The 20,000-nt window shown below is 40.4% G+C and overlaps 1 protein-coding gene across 3 annotated transcripts in view; it reads right to left on the bottom strand.

Annotated features, from left to right (window-relative positions):
• The window catches only part of rogdi (rogdi atypical leucine zipper), a 55,786-nt gene that overhangs the window by 27,836 nt on the left and 7,950 nt on the right, over positions 1-20,000 (bottom strand). For all 3 annotated transcript variants that reach the window (XM_070091488.1, XM_070091490.1, XM_070091489.1), the window contains one exon: positions 3,645-3,791. In XM_070091488.1, the coding sequence (XP_069947589.1) occupies positions 3,645-3,791 (147 nt within the window). The remainder of the gene's footprint in view (positions 1-3,644; positions 3,792-20,000) is intronic.

The raw sequence follows: 20,000 nt of genomic DNA, 5'->3' as shown, positions 1-20,000 counted from the left end.
AGGAGAGGGGCAATTAAGAAATCGATATATTCAGTTAAAGAGAGAAATAAAAAAGGGAATTAGAAAAGCAAAAAGAGATTATGAGGTTAAAGTTGCAAGAGAATCGAAGACTAACCCAAAAGGATTCTTTCAGGTATACAGAAGTAAGATCAGGGACAAGATAGGCCCACTCAAAAGTTCCTCGGGTCAGCTCACTGACAGTGATAAGGAAATGTGTAGAATTTTTAACACATACTTCCTCTCAGTTTTTACACAGGAGGATACCAGCGATATTCCAGTAATGATAAATTATGTAGAACAGGACGATAATAAACTGTGCACTATTAGGGTCACAAGTGACATGGTCCTTAGGCAAATAGATAAATTAAAACCTAACAAATCCCCAGGCCCTGATGAACTGTATGCAAGGGTTCTAAAGGAATGTAAAGAGGAGCTTAGCACACCTTTGGCTAATCTTTTCAACATATCACTACAAACTGGCATGGTGCCAGATAAGTGGAAAATGGCAAATGTGATACCTATTTTCAAAACAGGTGACAGGTCCTTAGCTTCGAACTATAGACCAATAAGCCTAACCTCCATAGTGGGAAAATTTATGGAATCAATAATTGCCGAGGCAGTTCGTAGCCACCTTGAAAAGCATAAATTAATCAACGAATCTCAGCATGGTTTTACAAAGGGGCGTTCCTGCCTTACGAATTTATTAACTTTTTTCACTAAGGTATTTGAGGAGGTAGATCATGGTAATGAATATGATATTGTGTATATGGACTTCAGTAAGGCTTTTGACAGGGTCCCACATCAGAGACTATTGAGGAAAATTAAAGCACATGGAATAGGAGGAGAAATTTTTTCCTGGATAGAGGCATGGTTGACAAATAGGCAGCAGAGAGTTTGCATAAATGGGGAGAAATCAGAGTGGGGAAGCGTCACGAGCGGTGTTCCACAGGGGTCAGTGTTGGGCCCCCTGCTGTTCACAATCTACATAAACGACATAGATGAGGGCATAAAGAGCGACATCGGCAAGTTTGCCGATGACACCAAAATAGGCCGTCGAATTCATTCTGACGAGGACATTCGAGCACTCCAGGAAGATTTGAATAGACTGACGCAGTGGTCGGAGAAGTGGCAGATGCAGTTTAATATAGACAAATGCAAAGTTCTAAATGTTGGACAGGACAATAACCATGCCACATATAAACTAAATAATGTAGATCTTAATATTACGGATTGCGAAAAAGATTTAGGAGTTCTGGTTAGCAGTAATCTGAAACCAAGACAACAGTGCATAAGTGTTCGCAATAAAGCTAATAGAATCCTTGGCTTCATATCAAGAAGCATAAATAATAGGAGTCCTCAGGTTGTTCTTCAACTCTATACATCCTTGGTTAGGCCTCATTTAGATTATGCTGCACAGTTTTGGTCACCGTATTACAGAATGGATATAAATTCTCTGGAAAATGTACAAAGGAGGATGACAAAGATGATCCCATGTATCAGAAACCTTCCCTATGAGGATAGACTAAGGGCCCTGAAACTGCACTCTCTAGAAAGACGTAGAATTAGGGGGGATATGATTGAGGTTTATAAGTGGAAGACAGGAATAAATAAAGGGGATGTAAATAGTGTGCTGAAAATATCTAGCCTAGACAGGACTCGCAGCAATGGTTTTAAGTTGGAAAAATTCAGATTCAGGAGGGATATAGGAAAGTACTGGTTTGGTAATAGAGTTGTGGATGAGTGGAACAAACTCCCAAGTACCGTTATAGAGGCCAGAACGTTGTGTAGCTTTAAAAATAGGTTGGATAAATACATGAGTAGATGTGGGTGGGTGTGAGTTAGACCTGATAGCTTGTGCTAACAGGTCGGTTGCCGTGTTCCTCCCTTAAGTCAATGTGACCTGACCTGACTAGGTTGGGTGCATTGGCTTAAGCCGGTAGGGACTTGGACCTGCCTCGCATGGGCCAGTAGGCCTTCTGCAGTGTTCCTTCGTTCTTATGTTCTTATGTTCTACTCACCATACAAAACATCCATACTTATTACTGCACCTATTACATACATAGAACACTTAACTCTGATATTAACCCTCCCCTCAAACATCTCCTTGCCAACCTCAACAGAACACATGACCATAACACAAGGCACAGATCACTCTTTGATGTTCCTCGTGTCCATCTCACACTATGCAAAAACTCAATGCACATAAAAGGCCCTAAAATCTGGAATTCATTACCTGTAAATATAAAAGAAACACAACCTGTTTATAAATTCAAGTCTCTTCTCAAAGATTACTTACTCACCCAAAACCAAATAAATACTGAATAACTGAACATTATAAATTGTATATCTTAAATGTTTCTCACAATTATATCACATAAATGTTAAACCTAAAACCCAATCTAACTTTATTATTTTTTAAATACACTACCTAACAGAATCACTACCTAACTGAATGCAACCATATGACCTGTCTTTGTAATACTCACTTGTGCTTTATAGTTATCTGTTTACATTAATGTTTTATCACTGATTTCATCATTGCTTAGTAGCAGCGCTGTATAGTCCTTGTGGCTTAGCGCTTCTTTTTGATTATAATAATAATAATAATCATTGCTTAGTTAATCTTAAGTTAATTTTAAGCCAGCCCGTAATGCTATGCATAGTATAAGTGGCTTTGGCATACTACTCTTATCTGTATTTTTTTTGTACCTCTGTATGTGTGCACAAATTGGAAATAAATAAAATAAATAAATAAATAACTAAATAAATAAATAAGGAGTGATTTCCATGTGTATTAAAGAGTTGCCTATCAATTATTACAAGGGTATAAAAGGCTGGTATTTCCTGACTGGTATTTTACACATTTCATCCCTGACATGTGCAAACACCAGCTAGAGAAACAAACCTGAACCCAATGAATTCAAGGTTCTTCTATGACTTGATAACAGACCAGTTCACCCAACGTCTGAAAAATTAATCAGTAGTGATGGTAAAATTAAGGAAATGTTTTTACCCCCTAATACCATCTCTGATCAACCTATGGATCAGGGAGTTATTGCAGCCTGCAAGAGCTTAAACCAGTCTAGATACTAAAATGAGGTACTGGTAATAATTGAGGAGGATGAAGATTTGAAAAAAGATACCAGAGGACAAATTACACTGGAAATCTAGCAAAAAATATAACTTGAACTCTGCCATCTTCAACTTTGCAGTCATGAAAGAAACTGAATAAGACGAACATTAACTAACTGTTGAAATTTTTTTTTAAATAATGTTGATAACTGAGCTAGATTTTGAGAGGTTTGAGGTCATTTATTTTTACTAAACCTCTCAGAGAGTGAGAGAAACAGGCATTACAGAGGAAGATATGATTGAATATTTGGAAGAAAAAGATGGTGATCCTGGTTACTGTACGTTGAGTGATGGAGGCAACTGGTACCTCCAGAGATGACCAGTATAGTGATGACTATGAAGAGAGAAGATTGTGAGGGGCTACCAAAACTGCCAACCGTATGAAATGTGACTGATATTCTAATCACATACACTGACCACTAAGACAAGAGAAAAGTGCAGATATATTATCCCAACTTTCACACTCTTATGGAATTTGCTTTATACAGCCTTGATGGGTAGAGTGTACTTACTGCCTGAGTGATTGTGTCTCCTGTCACTGTCACAACACACTTCACTTGGTCCTGTGTACTGTGTGCAGCAGTGGACATTATAAATTTCTCTTGTTTGACTGCTGTATCACTCCCACACAGAGGTACAGGGAAGTGTGTGCAGCACTCCTGCAAAATTGATCAATGTTACACAGTACAGAAATTTATTAACGATTTTGAAGATCATCACTGGAAAGGTCTGGATTCAGACCAAACCCTCTGACCATAAAGGAAACACAGTATGTATTACAGGAATAAGAACTATTGAGAAGCACAGAGGAAAGTAAAGTTGGGTATATTACATTAAATAAGAACATAAGAACATAAGAATGTAGGAACACTGCAGAAGGCCTACTGGCCCATATGAGGCAGGTCCTTATCAAAACGACATCTACCTAAAGCTACTCAAGAAACAACTTAAATGTAAGTAAAAGTTTCATCAGAGTTACCCTACATTTTACATGTTAAAGGGGAGAGAGAGGAGAGACTAACAATCCTGCAAAAGATTTAAAAAACTTCCATTTCACATTCATATGATAGTACAGTAACATCTCTCTCTCTCTGGACAGTTACTATCTATAATTCAGCCACACAAATTCTATGTGAATTTCTCGCAAATGGTTTCAGCAAATTTCTCAATCAATATTATTTGTTAGGTGAGATTATGTTAAGCTGCGTCAGGCTAATTAGGCTAGACTGTCATCCATCAATAAAAATAAAATAATTACAGCATGCGACAACAGAAAATTAAATAAAAGATAGATGTTAAAAGGTGTTGTTGTATAAACAGAAAATGGAGACCCACCATGCCTAATAAAAAAAAGTCAGTTAACCATTCTTAAACCCTTTTACTGTCTCCCATGTAGATCTACATCATGGACCCCTAACACTGCTAATGTATACCTCTGATATACCTTTGAAGAATTTCAAGAGTATATCTACTCTCTGAGCCCGGCCATAGGCCAGGCTCGTCTGGTGCTCGCCTGGTCAACCGGGCTGTTGCTGCTGGAGGCCCGCTGCCCCACATATCCATCACAGCCTGGTTGATCTGGCACCTGGTGAAGATACTTGTCTAGTTTCCTCTTGAAGGCTTCAACACTTGTTTCAGCAGTGTTTCGGATATCTTCTGGTAAGATGTTGAAAAGTCTGGGACCCCAGATGTTGATACAGTGTTCCCTTATTGTCCCCACTGCACCCCTGCTCCTCACTGGAATTATTTTACACTTCCTCCCATATCTCTCACTCCAGTATGTTGTTATGGCAGTGTGCAGATTTGGGACCAAGCCCTTGAGTACCTTCCAGGTACAGTGGTCCCTCAATTATCGTCCTTAATCCGTTCCTGGAAGTGGGACTATTGTCGAAATAGACGATTTTCGAATCAATTTTCCCCATAAGAAATAATGTAAATCCAATTAATTCGTTCCAGACACCCAGAAGTATCAACAAAAATTTTTTTTTTTTACCTAAAAGATAGATTTACATGCACAAAAGAATGAACATTCAACATGACAGTTACCTTTATTGAAGGCTATTGTTGATGAATGGAAGACAGGGAGGAGGAGAGAGGGAAGAGAGGTTATTGTTTGGAAGGGGAATCCCCCTCCATAAGGACTCTAGGTCACTTCAGGGGTCACTTCCCTAGCATAAATATAGATTTACATGCAGAAAAAAAATGCCAAATAAATGTAAAGCACTAATAAAATGTATAAATGAACATTGGTAATAGGGATAGTTGATGAATGGAACGGTCTGCCTAGTAGGGTGATCGAAGCTAAAACATTGGGTAGTTTCAAATTTAGGTTGGATAAATACACGAGTGAGAGGGGTTGGATTTGAGTCGGACTTGCACCTGAGCTTATTGCTTGGGTAGCATTTGTTCTGTTAGTGGGTTGGATTTGTAAAGGACCGGCCTAGTATGGGCCAACAGGTTTATTACAGTGTTCCTCCTTTCTTATGTTCTAAAAGCTATGGCTTGGGTAGTTTCAAATTTAGGTTGGATAAATACACGAGTGAAAGGGGTTGGATTTGAGTTGGACTTGCACCTGAGTTTATTGCTTGGGTAGCATTTGTTCTGTTAGTGGGTTGGATTTGTGAAGGACCGGCCTAGTATGGGCCAGCAGGCCTGTTCCAGTGTTCCTACTTTCTTAAGTTCTTATTTAACATCACACTTACCAGTAGGGTGATCGAGGCTAGGACCTTGGGTAGCTTTAAGAAGAGACTGAACAAATATATGAGTTGGAGGAGCTGAGTTTGATTTGCGTCATTGGGTACGGGAGTAAATTCTTGGGTAGCTTTGGGTAGAGGTCATTTTGATAAGGATCTGCCTTGTATGGGCCAGTAGACCTGCAGTGTTCTTCCATTGTTATGTTCTTAGTGGGAAGGATTGTAAAGGACCTGCCTAGTATGGGCCAGCAGGCCTACTGCAGTGTTCCTCCTTTCTTATGTTCTTATTGGCGATTTGTTTGTGTGAGGGAGGGATGGCAAGTTTATTGTTGGAGAATATGACACTAATATCAACTCTATGGCTTATTTATCTATCACAATTCAACTAATATGACATAATAAACAATATTAATAACATAGAAACATGGAATATACTCTTGAATGAATAAAATAAGTCATTACGTATGTCACGAGAGGTGTTGTGTTGTGTTGTTGTTGGGTATATAAGGGCCACTGAGAGTAAGCCGTCCATAATGGTGGTGAAGCAGCAGCTGAGGCGGTGGTGTTTTCTGTAGACCTATATAACTCCAACAACATTGGAGGATTGGTAGGTAAGACACATAGGCAACAGTTAGGCAACTTTATTCCGAAACATTTCGCCTACACAGTAGGCTTCTTCAGTCGAATACAGAAAGTAGGCAGGAACAGTAGAGATGTGAAGACGATGTAATCAGTCCATCACCCTTGAAGTCGTTGAATTTTGATGTTCAACACTGGAGTTGGTAGAATCGCTGAATCACTAAAGAAGGAACCCTCTACCACCATCACTACGACCTTCTACCACTATTACAACTGTTATCACCATCACTACTACCTTCTACCACCATCAACCACTATCACAACTGCTTCCACTCTACCACCACCATCTTTGTATTTTTCTACAAACTTTTTGATAAATTATGTGTTTCTCATATTCTTTACCAAAGGGCTGGCACTAGAAGCTTTCTTTGGAGCCATGGTAGCTTATTTAGCACTTGCAAGCACTAAAATTAATAGAATATTATGAAATATTTCGTAGGAGCATGTGAAGGGACCGTCACTCACTGGTAAACAATGGCACACTGGCTGGGAAGGCAGGCCCAGGTGGCTCAGAGCGTGAGTACCCGTCCCGGACGAAGGACGATTAGCAAGTTAATGGACCATTTGCGAGCCAATGTTTAGACGAAATAACAGGACTATTTCCGAAATGGACGACTTTCAGGCCGGACGATTATTGAGGGACCACTGTATATATTATCATGTACCTCTCTCTCCTCCGCTCCAGTGAGTACATGTTCAAGACTTACAGGCGTTCCCAGTAGTTTAGGTGCTTTACTGGCTCAATGTGAGCCGTAAACGATCTCTGTATTTGTTCCAGCTCCGATATTTCTCCTGCCCTGAACGGGGTCATCAGCACTGAGCAATATTCTAGTTGAGGGAGCACTAGCGATTTGAAGAGTGTCACCATCGGCATTGTTTCCCTTGTTTTCAAAGTTCTCAATACCCACTCAGTCATCTTCCTGACTGTTGTGATCTTTGTCTTGTTATGGTCTTTAACCCTTTGACTGTCGCAGGCCCCTTTCTGAAACTCATTCTATGTCGCAAAATATTTGAAAAAAAAAAAAATATTTTTTCTTATGAAAATGTTAGGACTATTTTTCTGAGTGTTTTAATCCTAAAAAAAAAAATTGCCATCAGTACTTACCGAGATATAGAGCCGCAAAGTTTGCAGAAAGTGAGGTGCGTACGGCAACAGCGGCGACTGCCGCCCACCTGGTATTCTTTTATTTACTCTAATTCAAAAGTTTCTTGTATTTTCCAATATTTTTCTTTTCCAAGTAACTTATGTGGCCTGTGAGACCAATGTAAGGTGCGTTGTTCAAATATACACTCATTGTTTACAACACAATAACTGAACAAACTTTATCACTATTAGTTTGTGTATACACTTTGTTTACACAAACAAACAATACAAAACAATGTTTATTACTATTGTTCCATAATATATATACATATATACAGTCACTGAACATGTTCCTAGAACTGCTGCAGCTTGTGGAACTCTTTGAAACATGGGTATATGAAGAGTGGCACTTGACACTCCTCACACATAAAACAAGTGTCTCTGCATGTTTGTGGGCGTTTTGTGGTATGTGTACATACATAACACCTCTTCTGAGCATTTTTCTTGGCAGTAGTAGGAGGCAGTTGTATGGGGTAGTGATCACCAGGCCTGAAACGAGATGGCGTGTGTTGGTAATTTCATGGGCGCTGGTCTATTGCAGGTGTTTCTCCTTGGTACTTTGCAATTATTTGTCTGATTACTGACAAGCAAAATTCACCATATTTTGGTGTTTTGTTGGTCTTCAACTTGTATATGTTATAAGCATTTAGCATGGAGATATCAACAAGATGGAAAAAAAGTTTTATATACCACTTATAACTCTTGCGTACACAATCTGCAAACCCAATCTGAGGTTGTAGTCCATGACAGCTGCAGGCTTTAGAATGGGTTCATTGATCTCTCTGTTGTGCCTGCCACTGTGTGCCATTTCGTTTGGGTGAACTGATGTCAACAATGTGACATCACGTTTGTCATGCCACCGAAATGCCATGATGTCATTGGCAGCAAAGGCTTGCACCTCACCTCTGCGAGTGCCAGCGTTGAACCTTGGCGTATGTTTACGATTACTACGCACTGTGCCACACACGTCTGTCAAGTTCACTTGCAAGAAATCACTGAGTAAGGGGCTTGTGTACCAGTTATCAGTAAATAACATATGCCCCTTACCAAGATATGGTTCCATCATTGTTCTAACCACATCACCAGAGATACCCAATAACTTCATGGTATCTCTCAAAGTAATACTGCCAGTGTACACAATGATATCCAAAACTAGACCACTTCTGCAATCACACAGTACAAATAACTTTATACCAAAGCGTTTCCTCTTGCTTGGTATATATTGCTTGAATGAGAGTCTTCCTTTGAATAAAATCAAAGACTCGTCAATAACAAGCTTCCTGAAGGGATAAGAATACATGCAGCACCTTTGTTTCATGTACATAAACACATTTCTGATCTTATATAACCTGTCGGTTCTGTCAGGCCTGGTTTTGTCTGAAAAGTGTAACATACGTAACAGTATCAGGAAACGATTGACACCTGTAATGTCACTAAAACCTGGAGTTGAAATCAGGCATTCTGTTGCCCAGTATGTGGTGACAGTGTGCTTATACACATGTGGCATAAGCATAATTGTGGCAAAAAACAGGTACATCTCTGCCACAGTTGTCTCCTTCCACTGGTGTAGCTGTGATCTTGGTGAGAGAACTGTATTTGCCATGGTGTATTCATAGTATGTGTTGGTTTCCCTGACAATGATGTCCATCAGGGGTTCATCGAAGAATAACTCAAAGCATTCCAGTTCACTAGCATTGTTCCCAAGTGGACATGATGGCTTTATTCCACTTTGTGTTTCATCAAAGTCATGGGGACTGGGAACAAACTCGTCACCTTCCTGCCAATCCCAGATGCAGTCTGCTGGTGGGTTCTGGATATTGTAATGTGGTTGTGGTTGTGCAGGTTGTGGCTGTGCAGGTTGTGGTTGTGTAGGTTGTGGGAGTGTGGGGTCTGGTGAGGCTGGTTGTTGTTGTGCAGTCAGCAGCATGGGTAGTAGCATGGCCCGCTGCTGGTGCCACATGGGTCGTGCCACCATCACTATCACCACCACTGCCTGCTCCCTCACTCACATCATTCATACCCATCGTAACAATATCGTTATCTTCACTATCAGGTCGTGGTGTAGGGCCACGGGATGTGCTCCCAGAGTTTCTCCTTCCCCTTGGAACAGCATATGAAACACTACCAGACTGCATGCTACGTCGTACATACTGCCGCTTCACTGGGGAATATTCACCCTCACTGTCACAACTAGAACTGCTTTCAATGACCTTGAAATCACTATCACTATCACATTCACTGCTAACATCTGGGTGTTGTACACAGCCAAATAGTTTCCTCTTTTGTCCTGGTACAGGCGAACGTGAACGTGAACAAGCCGGCCCAGCACCAGAGGTGGAAGGTTGTGGGTCATCTGGGTTTTCATCACTAATTATGTTATCCTGGGCACTTTTTTCGGTCACACTCACTTCAAAACCCTGGAATTCACTGTCACTGACATTTTCATCGCTGTTAGAGCTATCACTTGGGAACAAAAGACCTCCAATCCGCCGAGGAGTGAGGAACTTCTTACCACAAGGCATGGTGAAAATGGACTACCAAGATGGCGTTCCCACAATGCACCGCTGAGTCCCAGATTTTTTTCACAGGGTGCACACCGACCACTGAGACCCATTCTCTCTCATGTAGGCCTACCAGGCCCTTGCCGCTTGATTTGAAGCCGCTAGAATTTATGCGTATAAATACGTCAGAAACAGTGGCGAGTAAGACGTATTTATCTGGCGTAAACAGTCAAAGGGTTAAAAGAAAGGTCCACTGACACAATTATGCCTAGGTCTTTTACGTGTTCCTTATGTTCTATTTGGTGACCCTCTTAAGTTTTGTATATAGTGCTCCTTTTGAGTTCTTCATTCTTTCCATACCTAAGCAGCTGGAACTTATCACCATTGAACGTCATGTTGTTTTCCACTGCCCACTGGAAAACCCTGTTAATGTCTTCCTGTACTTTTTCAGTGTCCTCTACCATACTGACTTTCATGCTTATTTTAGTGTCATCTGCAAATGATGATACAAAAGTGTGCTGGGTGTTTTTGTCTATGTCTGCTATGAGGATGAGGAACAGCAGAGGTGCCAGGACAGTGTCTTGGGGCACTGAGCTTTTGACCTCGCTGATGCTGGATCTTGCCCTGTTCACTATTACTTTTTGTGTTCTGTGTGTTAGGAAACCGAAAATCCATCTGTCTATCTTCCCCGTAATGCCCATGGCCTTCATTTTGTGCGCTATCACTCCATGATCGCATTTGTCAAACGCCTTTGCAAAATCTGTGTAAATCACATCTGCGTTTTGGTTGTCTTCCAGTGCCTCTGTAATTCTGCCATAATGGTTCAGCAGCTGTGACAGACATGATCGTCCAGCTCTAAAACCATGCTGATTCGGGTTGTGTTGGTTGTGCTGGTCCATGAAATTTGTAACCTGCTGTCTCATCACTCTTTCGAAGATTTTTATGATGTGAGAGGTTAGGGCTACTGGTCTGTATTTTTTAGCTAGTGCTCTACTACCTCCCTTGTGCAAAGGAGCTATGTCTGCATTCTTTAAGGCCTCCAGTATTTCACCTAGATCTAAGCTCTTTCTCCAAAGAATGCTGAGGGCTTGTGCTAGTGGTACTTTGCACTTCTTTGTAAATAGAACATTCCATGAATCTGGTCCAGGTGCTGAGTGAGTGGGCATGTTTTCCATTTCTTTTTCGAAATCTATTGGATTTGTACTAATGTCAGTTAGTTGGTCTGTGCGGCCTTCTTCTGGAGTGAAAAATATTTCTGCATTTTCTTCCTTACTGACATTTAGTGGGTTGCTGAACACCGACTTATACTGTTCTTTTAGGATTTCACTCATTTCCTGTTCATCATCAGTATACGAGTCTCCTCTTAGTAGTGGTCCAATTCTACAGGTAGTTCTTAGCTTGGATTTTGCATAGGAATAGAAATATTTTGGGTTTCTTGCAATATCCTGTATGTCCCTTTGTTCCCTTTGTACTTCTGTGAGGTATGACATTCTAAGCTTTTGCTCTAATTCAGTGATCTCTCTGCTAAGTCTTTCTTCTGTTGTAGCATATTTGTGTTTTTAAGCAGTTCAGTAACCCGTTTTCTTCTTCTGTACCATCTCCTACGCTCTCTCTCTATATCTGATCTTCCTCTGGGTTTCCTCAATGGCACATGTTTCATACATACTTTGTATGCTTCTGTATTCAGCTTCTCTAGTCACTGGTGGTGATTTAGGTCGCTCTTGTCTGATTCCCAGGGTATGTCTGATAGCTCTTGGTTTATTTTTTCCCAGTTAATTCTATGGTTGTTAAAATTAAACTTACTGAACATCCCGTCTCTAACTTTAGCGATGCAGTTTCCTACCCCTGAGTTAATACTAGTTTGAACCTCTATGATGTTATGATCAGAGTAAATAGTTTTGGAAACTGTTATGTCTCTGATCAGTTCCTTGTTGTTTGTGAATATCAAATCCAGGGTATTTTCATTTCAAGTAGGATCAATTACCTGTTGGTTTAAAGAGTACTGTTCACAAAACCTCATTATTTCCCTGGTATGTACCTGTTGAGCCAGGGTGCTTCCCGGGGATATTTCTGGTATAACATTATTGTGAGGGAAAAGTTCAATAGATAGGAGTAGCGAGGGAGTATATAGTAACAATAGTTTCATTGCCGGCTACTTGTTAAGGTAGGGTAAGTCTAGCTCCCGCTATTCCCCCCCTTTTTCCCCCTCCCCGAAAGTGATAGTTTGATTGCTGGCTACTTGTTAAGGTAGGGTCAGTCTAGCGCCCGCTATCCCTTCCCCTCCCCCTTTCCCCCCCCCCCAAAAGGTGACGTGTGGGGCTCCGGCCAAACAGTAATCACTCAACTCACAGCTCCCAGCACTACTGTAAGTACATGCCTGCTCATATTCTAGTGGACTTATTGGTTGAAAGCTTCACTTTTGACCAATAATAAACTTAGTCCTTTCAGTCTTGCTCTATGTTAAATGTCTTAATAATCACCACGTCTTTTAGGTATTGTACTTATCATGGAGAGTGATTTCTTAAGCAGTGGGTAACCTGTCTCTCTTTCCAGCTTGGAATGACAGAATGGGTCACCTGCCAACCAACGAGTAGAATTGAAGGAGACGGACTAACGTCCTGAGACGTCCCATGTTATATCTACTTGCCTGTGCACATGTATGAAGAATCAGGACATAACCTCTCATCATTGCAGCGGTAAAGAACCTGCTTTCCTGTCATCTGGATAGATTATTTTACGGCTATAGACTGTGTAAAGAACGAGCCGGTGGGTTGTCACCAACACCTGCGCCCCCCTCACCCACATCCTCAGCAACGGCTACGATTTCAACAACACGCAGTGTCACCAACACCAGACACCCAAGTTTTATATATACAGTGGACCCCAGGTTAACGATATTTTTTCACTCCAGAAGTATGTTCAGGTGCCAGTACTGACCGAATTTGTTCCCATAAGGAATATTGTGAAGTAGATTAGTCCATATCAGACCCCCAAACATACACGTACAAACGCACTTACATAAATAAGCTTACATAATTGGTCACATTCTGAGGTATTCGTTATGCGGGGGTCCACTGTATTAGCGTTGAATTCAGATATCATTTATATTTTTCATTTTTCATTTTCTTTAATGTAGGATCAATATTTCATATTTAAGTGTTTTATATTTTATATTTTCTAAATAATAAAATGTTTATGTTTGTCAGTTTTTGTTCTTTTTCTATGCATTAATTTTCCTGAGGAGGAGCCAGCCTTAGTAATACTGACTGAAGTTGTTACAGGGCTGAGTAAGCCTTCACAAGTGGCGACCTTGCCAGGATCAACTCGACTGAATCAAGATTCAACTCCATCTCGAATCTACCATTGGAACTTCAACGCCGTATACCACAGACGGTTACCACCAGCCATGAGTAATCATTCTCTATGGTAGGACTACGGTACATGTATTTAAAAGATTTGGTGATTGTTATAGTCTCAATTTATTGTAAGTCAAGTCAGGCAGGATATAATAGTTAATTCTGCCACCTTTTTTCGAGCTTGAAACACTTTGGAGGATTAGACTCTAGGGACCCGAGATTTTCCAGTGACAATTTGTTTCATTGAGCTCTTTATTATATCAAGGGAACTGTCATAGGACACTCTTGATTTGTTGGTGAGAAGATTGGATGGTCAAGGGACCCCATTCTACTTACTGTTTGCTCGGTGCCGACATAGAACCCTTCGTTTTCATTAATACATATTGTTTAATTGAAGTAGGGATCGAGCCCTCTGGTTTATTTACAGTTTGAGCGGAGCAGGAATTGAACCCTCCGTTTTCTTTGATACCCGTTTCATTTTCCCCTGGTAGTTTAAGTTATTCTTGCAAATATGGAGGAATACCTGTTTTGGATGAATGCTGGAAGTAAGCTAGGAATAACAGGGAAAAATTTAGAATCTTTCATTAGTGCTAAAATCCAGGAAAGAATTGAAAAGGAGAGAGAGAGAATCAAAAGAGAAGAGGAAAAGGAGAGATTGAGAATTGAAAGAGAAGACAAAAAGGAGAAAGAGAACCTTGAAAGACAGGAGAAAAAGGAGAGAGAGAGAATTGAAAGAGAAAGCCAAAAAAGACAGTTAGAAAGAGAGCACGAAGACAAAAAAGAGCGTGATAGACTTGATTGTGAGGAGAGAGCTAGAGTATGCGAGGAACAAGTTAAATTAAGAGAACTTGAGGAAAGAGCAAAGGATAGAGAAGTTGAGGAAAAAGCTAGAGAACTTGAGTTAAGAGAGAAAAAGATCGCGAGCTCGAAAAAACTCGCCTTGAATTAGAGAATAAAAAGTTAACTTTTACACAACAACAATTAGAGGAAGGAGTAATTGAACATCATGCAGCTAGTGCACATATTCCAACACCTAATTTACCTCCCTTCACAGAGGGTGAAGACATTACTTCATACATTATCAGGTTTGAAAATACTGCTACCCTCTGTGAATGGCCTGCTGACACCTGGGCTACCAGGTTAGGAATGTTATTTTCTGGTACAGCCTTGAATATCTATGCAACTTTGTCGCAGGATATCATATGTAATTATAACATACTGAAGAAGGCAATCCTTAAAGCATATCAAAAAACCACTAATTCTTACAGGAAAGATTTCAGGTATGCCACCTTACAGCCTGGCCAGAACTTTCAGCAGTTACAGGTAACACTCTTTCGTTTGTTCGACTTTTGGATAGAGAGTTCAGGAATTGATCACAGTTATGAATCTCTTAGACTTCATGGTTGCTGACCAGTTCCTGACAGCTCTTCCTCACCAGATACGAACATTCATTAGAGAACGTAACCTGATTAAAGCTGAGGAAGTTGCTGAGGGCGCTGACTTGTATGCTGAGGCTCACAATTCCTATAAAGACCAAAAGGGATCGAACCTTAAGGGCAATGGTTCACCTGAACCAAAGATTAAGAAGCAAAGTCACCAGCTATTATACCAACATGTCATCGGTGTGGTGGTATCAGACATAAATGTCCAGATTGTCCTTCCAAGAAAATAAAGAAAGTTGGAAGATGTTTTGTTGACGGTAATGACCAAGCACCCTTCTGTTCAGGAGCAGTTAATGGTATAAAAGTCTCAGATATATTACGTGACACTGGATGTATGTGCATCATAATTTCGGACAAACTGTTCCCTTACTTTAAAACCTCTCGTGTGTCCTCTATTCTTTCAGATTACTTGGGTCGTGAAAATACTTTCCCTACAATACATTGTTACTCGAAAACTAAATGGTTCACTGGTTGGACTAATGCAGTACTAGCCCCAATTACTTGTTCTATAATAGTGGGTAACATTAAAGGTGCCGTTCTTCCTTCAGAGGCGGATCTTTCGTCACCACCCGTGGATCTAAGTTTTCCAGCTCTTCCTCCTTGCAAGTTAAATAAGCCCCTTAACAATTCCACACCGGAAGCTGCATTGTCTCGTACTGTTCATTTGGGGGTGGAAACAGATGATACTGCTCTCGATAGTGAGGTAGCAAAATCACCTGTCCACTCGTCGGGTGAAAGTAAAGGTATTGCCTCCGGCACTCTCAATGTCTTGACTTGGGCTCAGACCATAACCCCGGCTTCTCCTACCTCTTCTCCCACCGCAAGTCCTTTTATTTTCCCAGATTTTATGTCCAAGGATGACTTTGTCAATATACAGCGCAATTGCCCTTCACTTCGGGATTGTCATAATCAAGCTTTTAACAACAAAGTTATCCATGGGAGATACGTATCTCATAAGTTTGAATATATTAATGGTATCCTATATAAATCTATATTTAAATCTCATTCTTCAGTGATAGATTATTCTCTCCTTGTTGTTCCTAAACCATGTTGAGAGACTGTTCTTCAAATGGCTCATGATTTGCCAGTGACCAAACACTTGGCCCATCGTAAGACATGGCATAAGCTCAAGCACACTTATTTTTGGCCAAGCATGTATTCTCAGGTTACAGAGAAGTATAGTTCTTGCAATAGGTGTCAGGTGCTTACTGCACAAAATACACACTCCTAGATCCTGTATATTTATTAAATCTAAAACTTCCCTCCTGCAGAAACGGTTACTCCACCATAGAAAAGGAATGTTTGGCCCTTGTATGGTGTATCTCCAAGCTTAAATTTTATCTACTGGGAAAAGAATTCATTTTAGAAACAGATCACAAACCTTTGATATACCTAGAAACTTTTAAGGGAACCAACAGTCGCCTTCTGAGGTGGACATTGGCTCTCCAAGCTTTTAAGTTCCATATAGTGTATATCAATGGTTCATCCAATTATTTCTGACTGGTTAAGTCGTGACAGCCAGTACAAGATTTGTTGTCTTACGCGACTTCCACATGTTAGAACTTTTTCCTCGCCTATTCTTCTTATACTCCTTGACTATAAGTCTTGGTATGGGGGAGTGTGAGGGAAAAGTTCAATAGATAGGAGTAGCGAGGGAGTATATAGTAACAATAGCTTCATTGCCGGCTACTTGTTAAGGTAGGGTAAGTCCAGCTCCCGCTATCCCTTCCCCTCCCCCTTCCCCCCCCCGAAAGGTGACGTGTGGGGCTCTGGCCAAACAGTAATCACTCGACTCACAGCTCCCAGCACTACTGTAAGTACATGCCTGCTCATATTCTAGTGGACTTATTGGTTGAAAGCTTCACTTTTGACCAATAATAAACTTAGTCCTTTCAGTCTTGCTCTATGTTAAATGTCTTAATAATCACCACGTCTTTTAGGTATTGTACTTATCATGGAGAGTGGTTTCTTAAGCAGTGGGTAACCTGTCTCTCTTTCCAGCTTGGAATGACAGAATGGGTCACCTGCCAACCAACGAGTAGAACTGAAGGAGACGGACTAACGTCCTGAGACATCCCATGTTTTATCTACTTGCCTGTGCACATGTATGAAGAATCAGGACGTAACCTCTCATCATTGCAGTGGTAAAGAACCTGCTTTCCTGTCATCTGGATAGATTATTTTACGGCTATAGACTCTGTGAAGAACGAGCCGGTGGGTTGTCACCAACACCTGCAACCCCCCACCGCACATCCTCAGCAACGGTTACGATTTCAACAACACGCAGTGTCACCAACACCAGACACCCAAGTTTTATATATAGTAGCGTTGAATTCAGATATCATTTATATTTTTCATTTTTCATTTTCTTTAATGTAGGATCAATATTTCATATTTAAGTGTTTTATATTTTATATTTTCTAAATAATAAAATGTTTATGTTTGTCAGTTTTTGTTCTTTTTCTATGCATTAATTTTCCTGAGGAGGAGCCAGCCTTAGTAATACTGACTGAAGTTGTGCCATCTTCCATTTTACATGAGGGAGATTAAAATCTCCAAGTAGTAAAATATTTGGTGTAGGACTTTCTAGCCAATCCAGATAGCTATCTATCTTACTTAACTGATCTGTGAATTCCTCAGCAGTTGCCGATGGTAGTTTGTATACTAGGATAATTACCAAATTCCTATTTTCAACTTTAATGTCTAGAATTTCTACTATCTCATTCGTAGAATTCAGCACTTCTGTGCAACAGAAAGTATCCTTTACATAGATTCCTACTCCTCCCTGTAGCCTATTGATTCTATCACATCTATACATGTTGTAGTTTTCTATCTTTATCTCTCAATCCAAAACATCCCTTGTATGTGTTTCTGTAAATGCTCCGAATATGGCATTTGCTTCTGTCAGGAGCCCACTGACATAACTAACTTTGTCATTTTTATTTGATTTTAAACCCTGTATATTTGCAAATATGAAGCAGGAATTACCAAGTGAGATGTTTTGTCTCGCTTTGTGTTTCATTAGTACCACTGGTGGTGTATTACCTGGTATGTCCCCTGGTGTGCACTCCCCTGGTTTCTCCAGTACTGGCTTCGCGTTTGTTTGCTTATTCAGCCTTGACGGGCTGATGCCTGGTTTGGTACGCCCCATTTTACTGCCCACCTGTCCTCTCTGTACCATTCCCCCTGTTTGTCTCTTCCTTTGTTTTGATCTTTTCTCTTTTTGTCTAAAAAAGAATGCTGTTCAATTTCCCTTTCTCTGCTAACTCTGTAGTGCCGAGTTCCTTTTACATGATGGTCTGGGCAGCTCAGGTCATAACATTCTCTGGACCGCGTTGAAGCTTTACACATTACTGGATGGAGGTACCTGCACTCTTTGTTGAAACGACACTTTTCCTTCCTCAACATGTTCGCATTTTTTTCTGATGTGTTTATTCCAACAATCTCCACCATATAGGCACATACCTTTAGCATAGTAACTGCAAATATTCTGACTACCTATATTTAGTGATTCTGTGTCGTTCCTAAGTTTTGCCACCTGATCTGAGTTCCCTTGTTCACTTTCTTCCAGGCTAATTTCTTCCCTTTGCTCGTTTTCGTTTGTTCCAGCTCTAGTTTTCTCATCCTCCCTTCCCCTTTCCGCTATGTTATGTATCCCTGTTTCCTTTTCCAACTTGCTCTGTATGACGTTTTCTACTCTTGCTCTTACTTTCACTCCTTGATTTTCACCTCAATTTGCATTTTCCTCCTTGTTCCTTTTCCCTTTTTTTCCACTCTTTGATGGGAAAAGAAAAGCTGTGACCTTGTAATTGGTTGATTTTTATGGTGATTTATATGGTTTCTTATTACCAATTGATAGAATGGAAAATGTAATAGTAGTGAAATTGAGATTTTTATGGTGATTTTTATTGTTTTATTGGCCATTTCTTGGTACCAACTGATAGATTGGAAAATGTAAGTCGTGAAATTGAGATGATTTTGGTCAGATCAGAAGTAGCTCAAAACTGAGCTTAAGTGGTGGAAATATCTGACTTTTGGCAATTTACCTGAGGAGGGGTAGGGCCTTCCTAGCCCCCAGTCTGTTTTATGAGATTTTACTAGGCCTGTTTCAGTCACTGGGATGGTCTAAACCATGATCAATTATTCCTGGATATATGTAAAGTAAAAGGACACAAGTGCAACTAATGTGACACTTTACTGTGGCAACGTTTCGCTCTCCAGAAGCTTTGTCAAAGCTCCTGGAGAGTGAAACGTTGCCACAATAAAATGTCACATTAGTTGCACTTGTGTCCTTTTACTTTACATATTGTCGGTAATTCTACCAACATTATTATATTCCTGGATAGAGTTTATTATCTAAGAAATGTTAAAATTTCAATTTTTTTTTTTTTTTTGTCTGTGTGTGTGTGTGTGATGGATTCAAATTGGAGGGCACATGATGAATGAACAGAGGGAAGGTTGCTTTAGTGGCTGGAGCCTACAGTGTTTATTTTGGACTCTGGTTTTTAAACTGTAATTATTTTAATTGTATACCTGACTTATATGTACTGACTTATGTAATTTGGCAGTTTCTTGTTCTCAATCAACAGAGTGGAAGGCATACTAGAAAAATCGTTAGGATTTGGGTCAAACTGAGTGCTAGAATTGGCTTAAAATCACCGGGCCGGTGGCCTGGTGGCTAAAGCTCCCGCTTCACACACGGAGGGCCCGGGTTCGATTCCCGGCGGGTGCAAACATTTCGACACGTTTCCTTACACCTGTTGTCCTGTTCACCTAGCAGCAAATAGGTACCTGGGTGTTAGTCGACTGGTGTGGATCGCATCCTGGGGGACAAGATTAAGGACCCCAATGGAAATAAGTTAGACAGTCCTCGATGACGCACTGAATTTTCTTGGGTTATCCTGGGTGGCTAACCCTCCGGGGTTAAAAATCCGAACGAAATCTCTTATCTCTTACAGCATTATAGTTTACACAGTATTAACATCTGATTACTAACCAAATCTTCCTCATTTAAAGGCAAAAAAAAAAAATGTAAATTTGCATCAAAATTTTTTTTTAATGTAGTCTGAGTGACATGTTACTGACAATCATAG

The sequence above is a fragment of the Cherax quadricarinatus genome, chromosome 35 (genome assembly GCF_038502225.1).
Source record: "Cherax quadricarinatus isolate ZL_2023a chromosome 35, ASM3850222v1, whole genome shotgun sequence".
Lineage (NCBI taxonomy): Eukaryota > Metazoa > Arthropoda > Malacostraca > Decapoda > Parastacidae > Cherax > Cherax quadricarinatus.
This window is presented reverse-complemented; position numbering and strand designations above follow the sequence as displayed.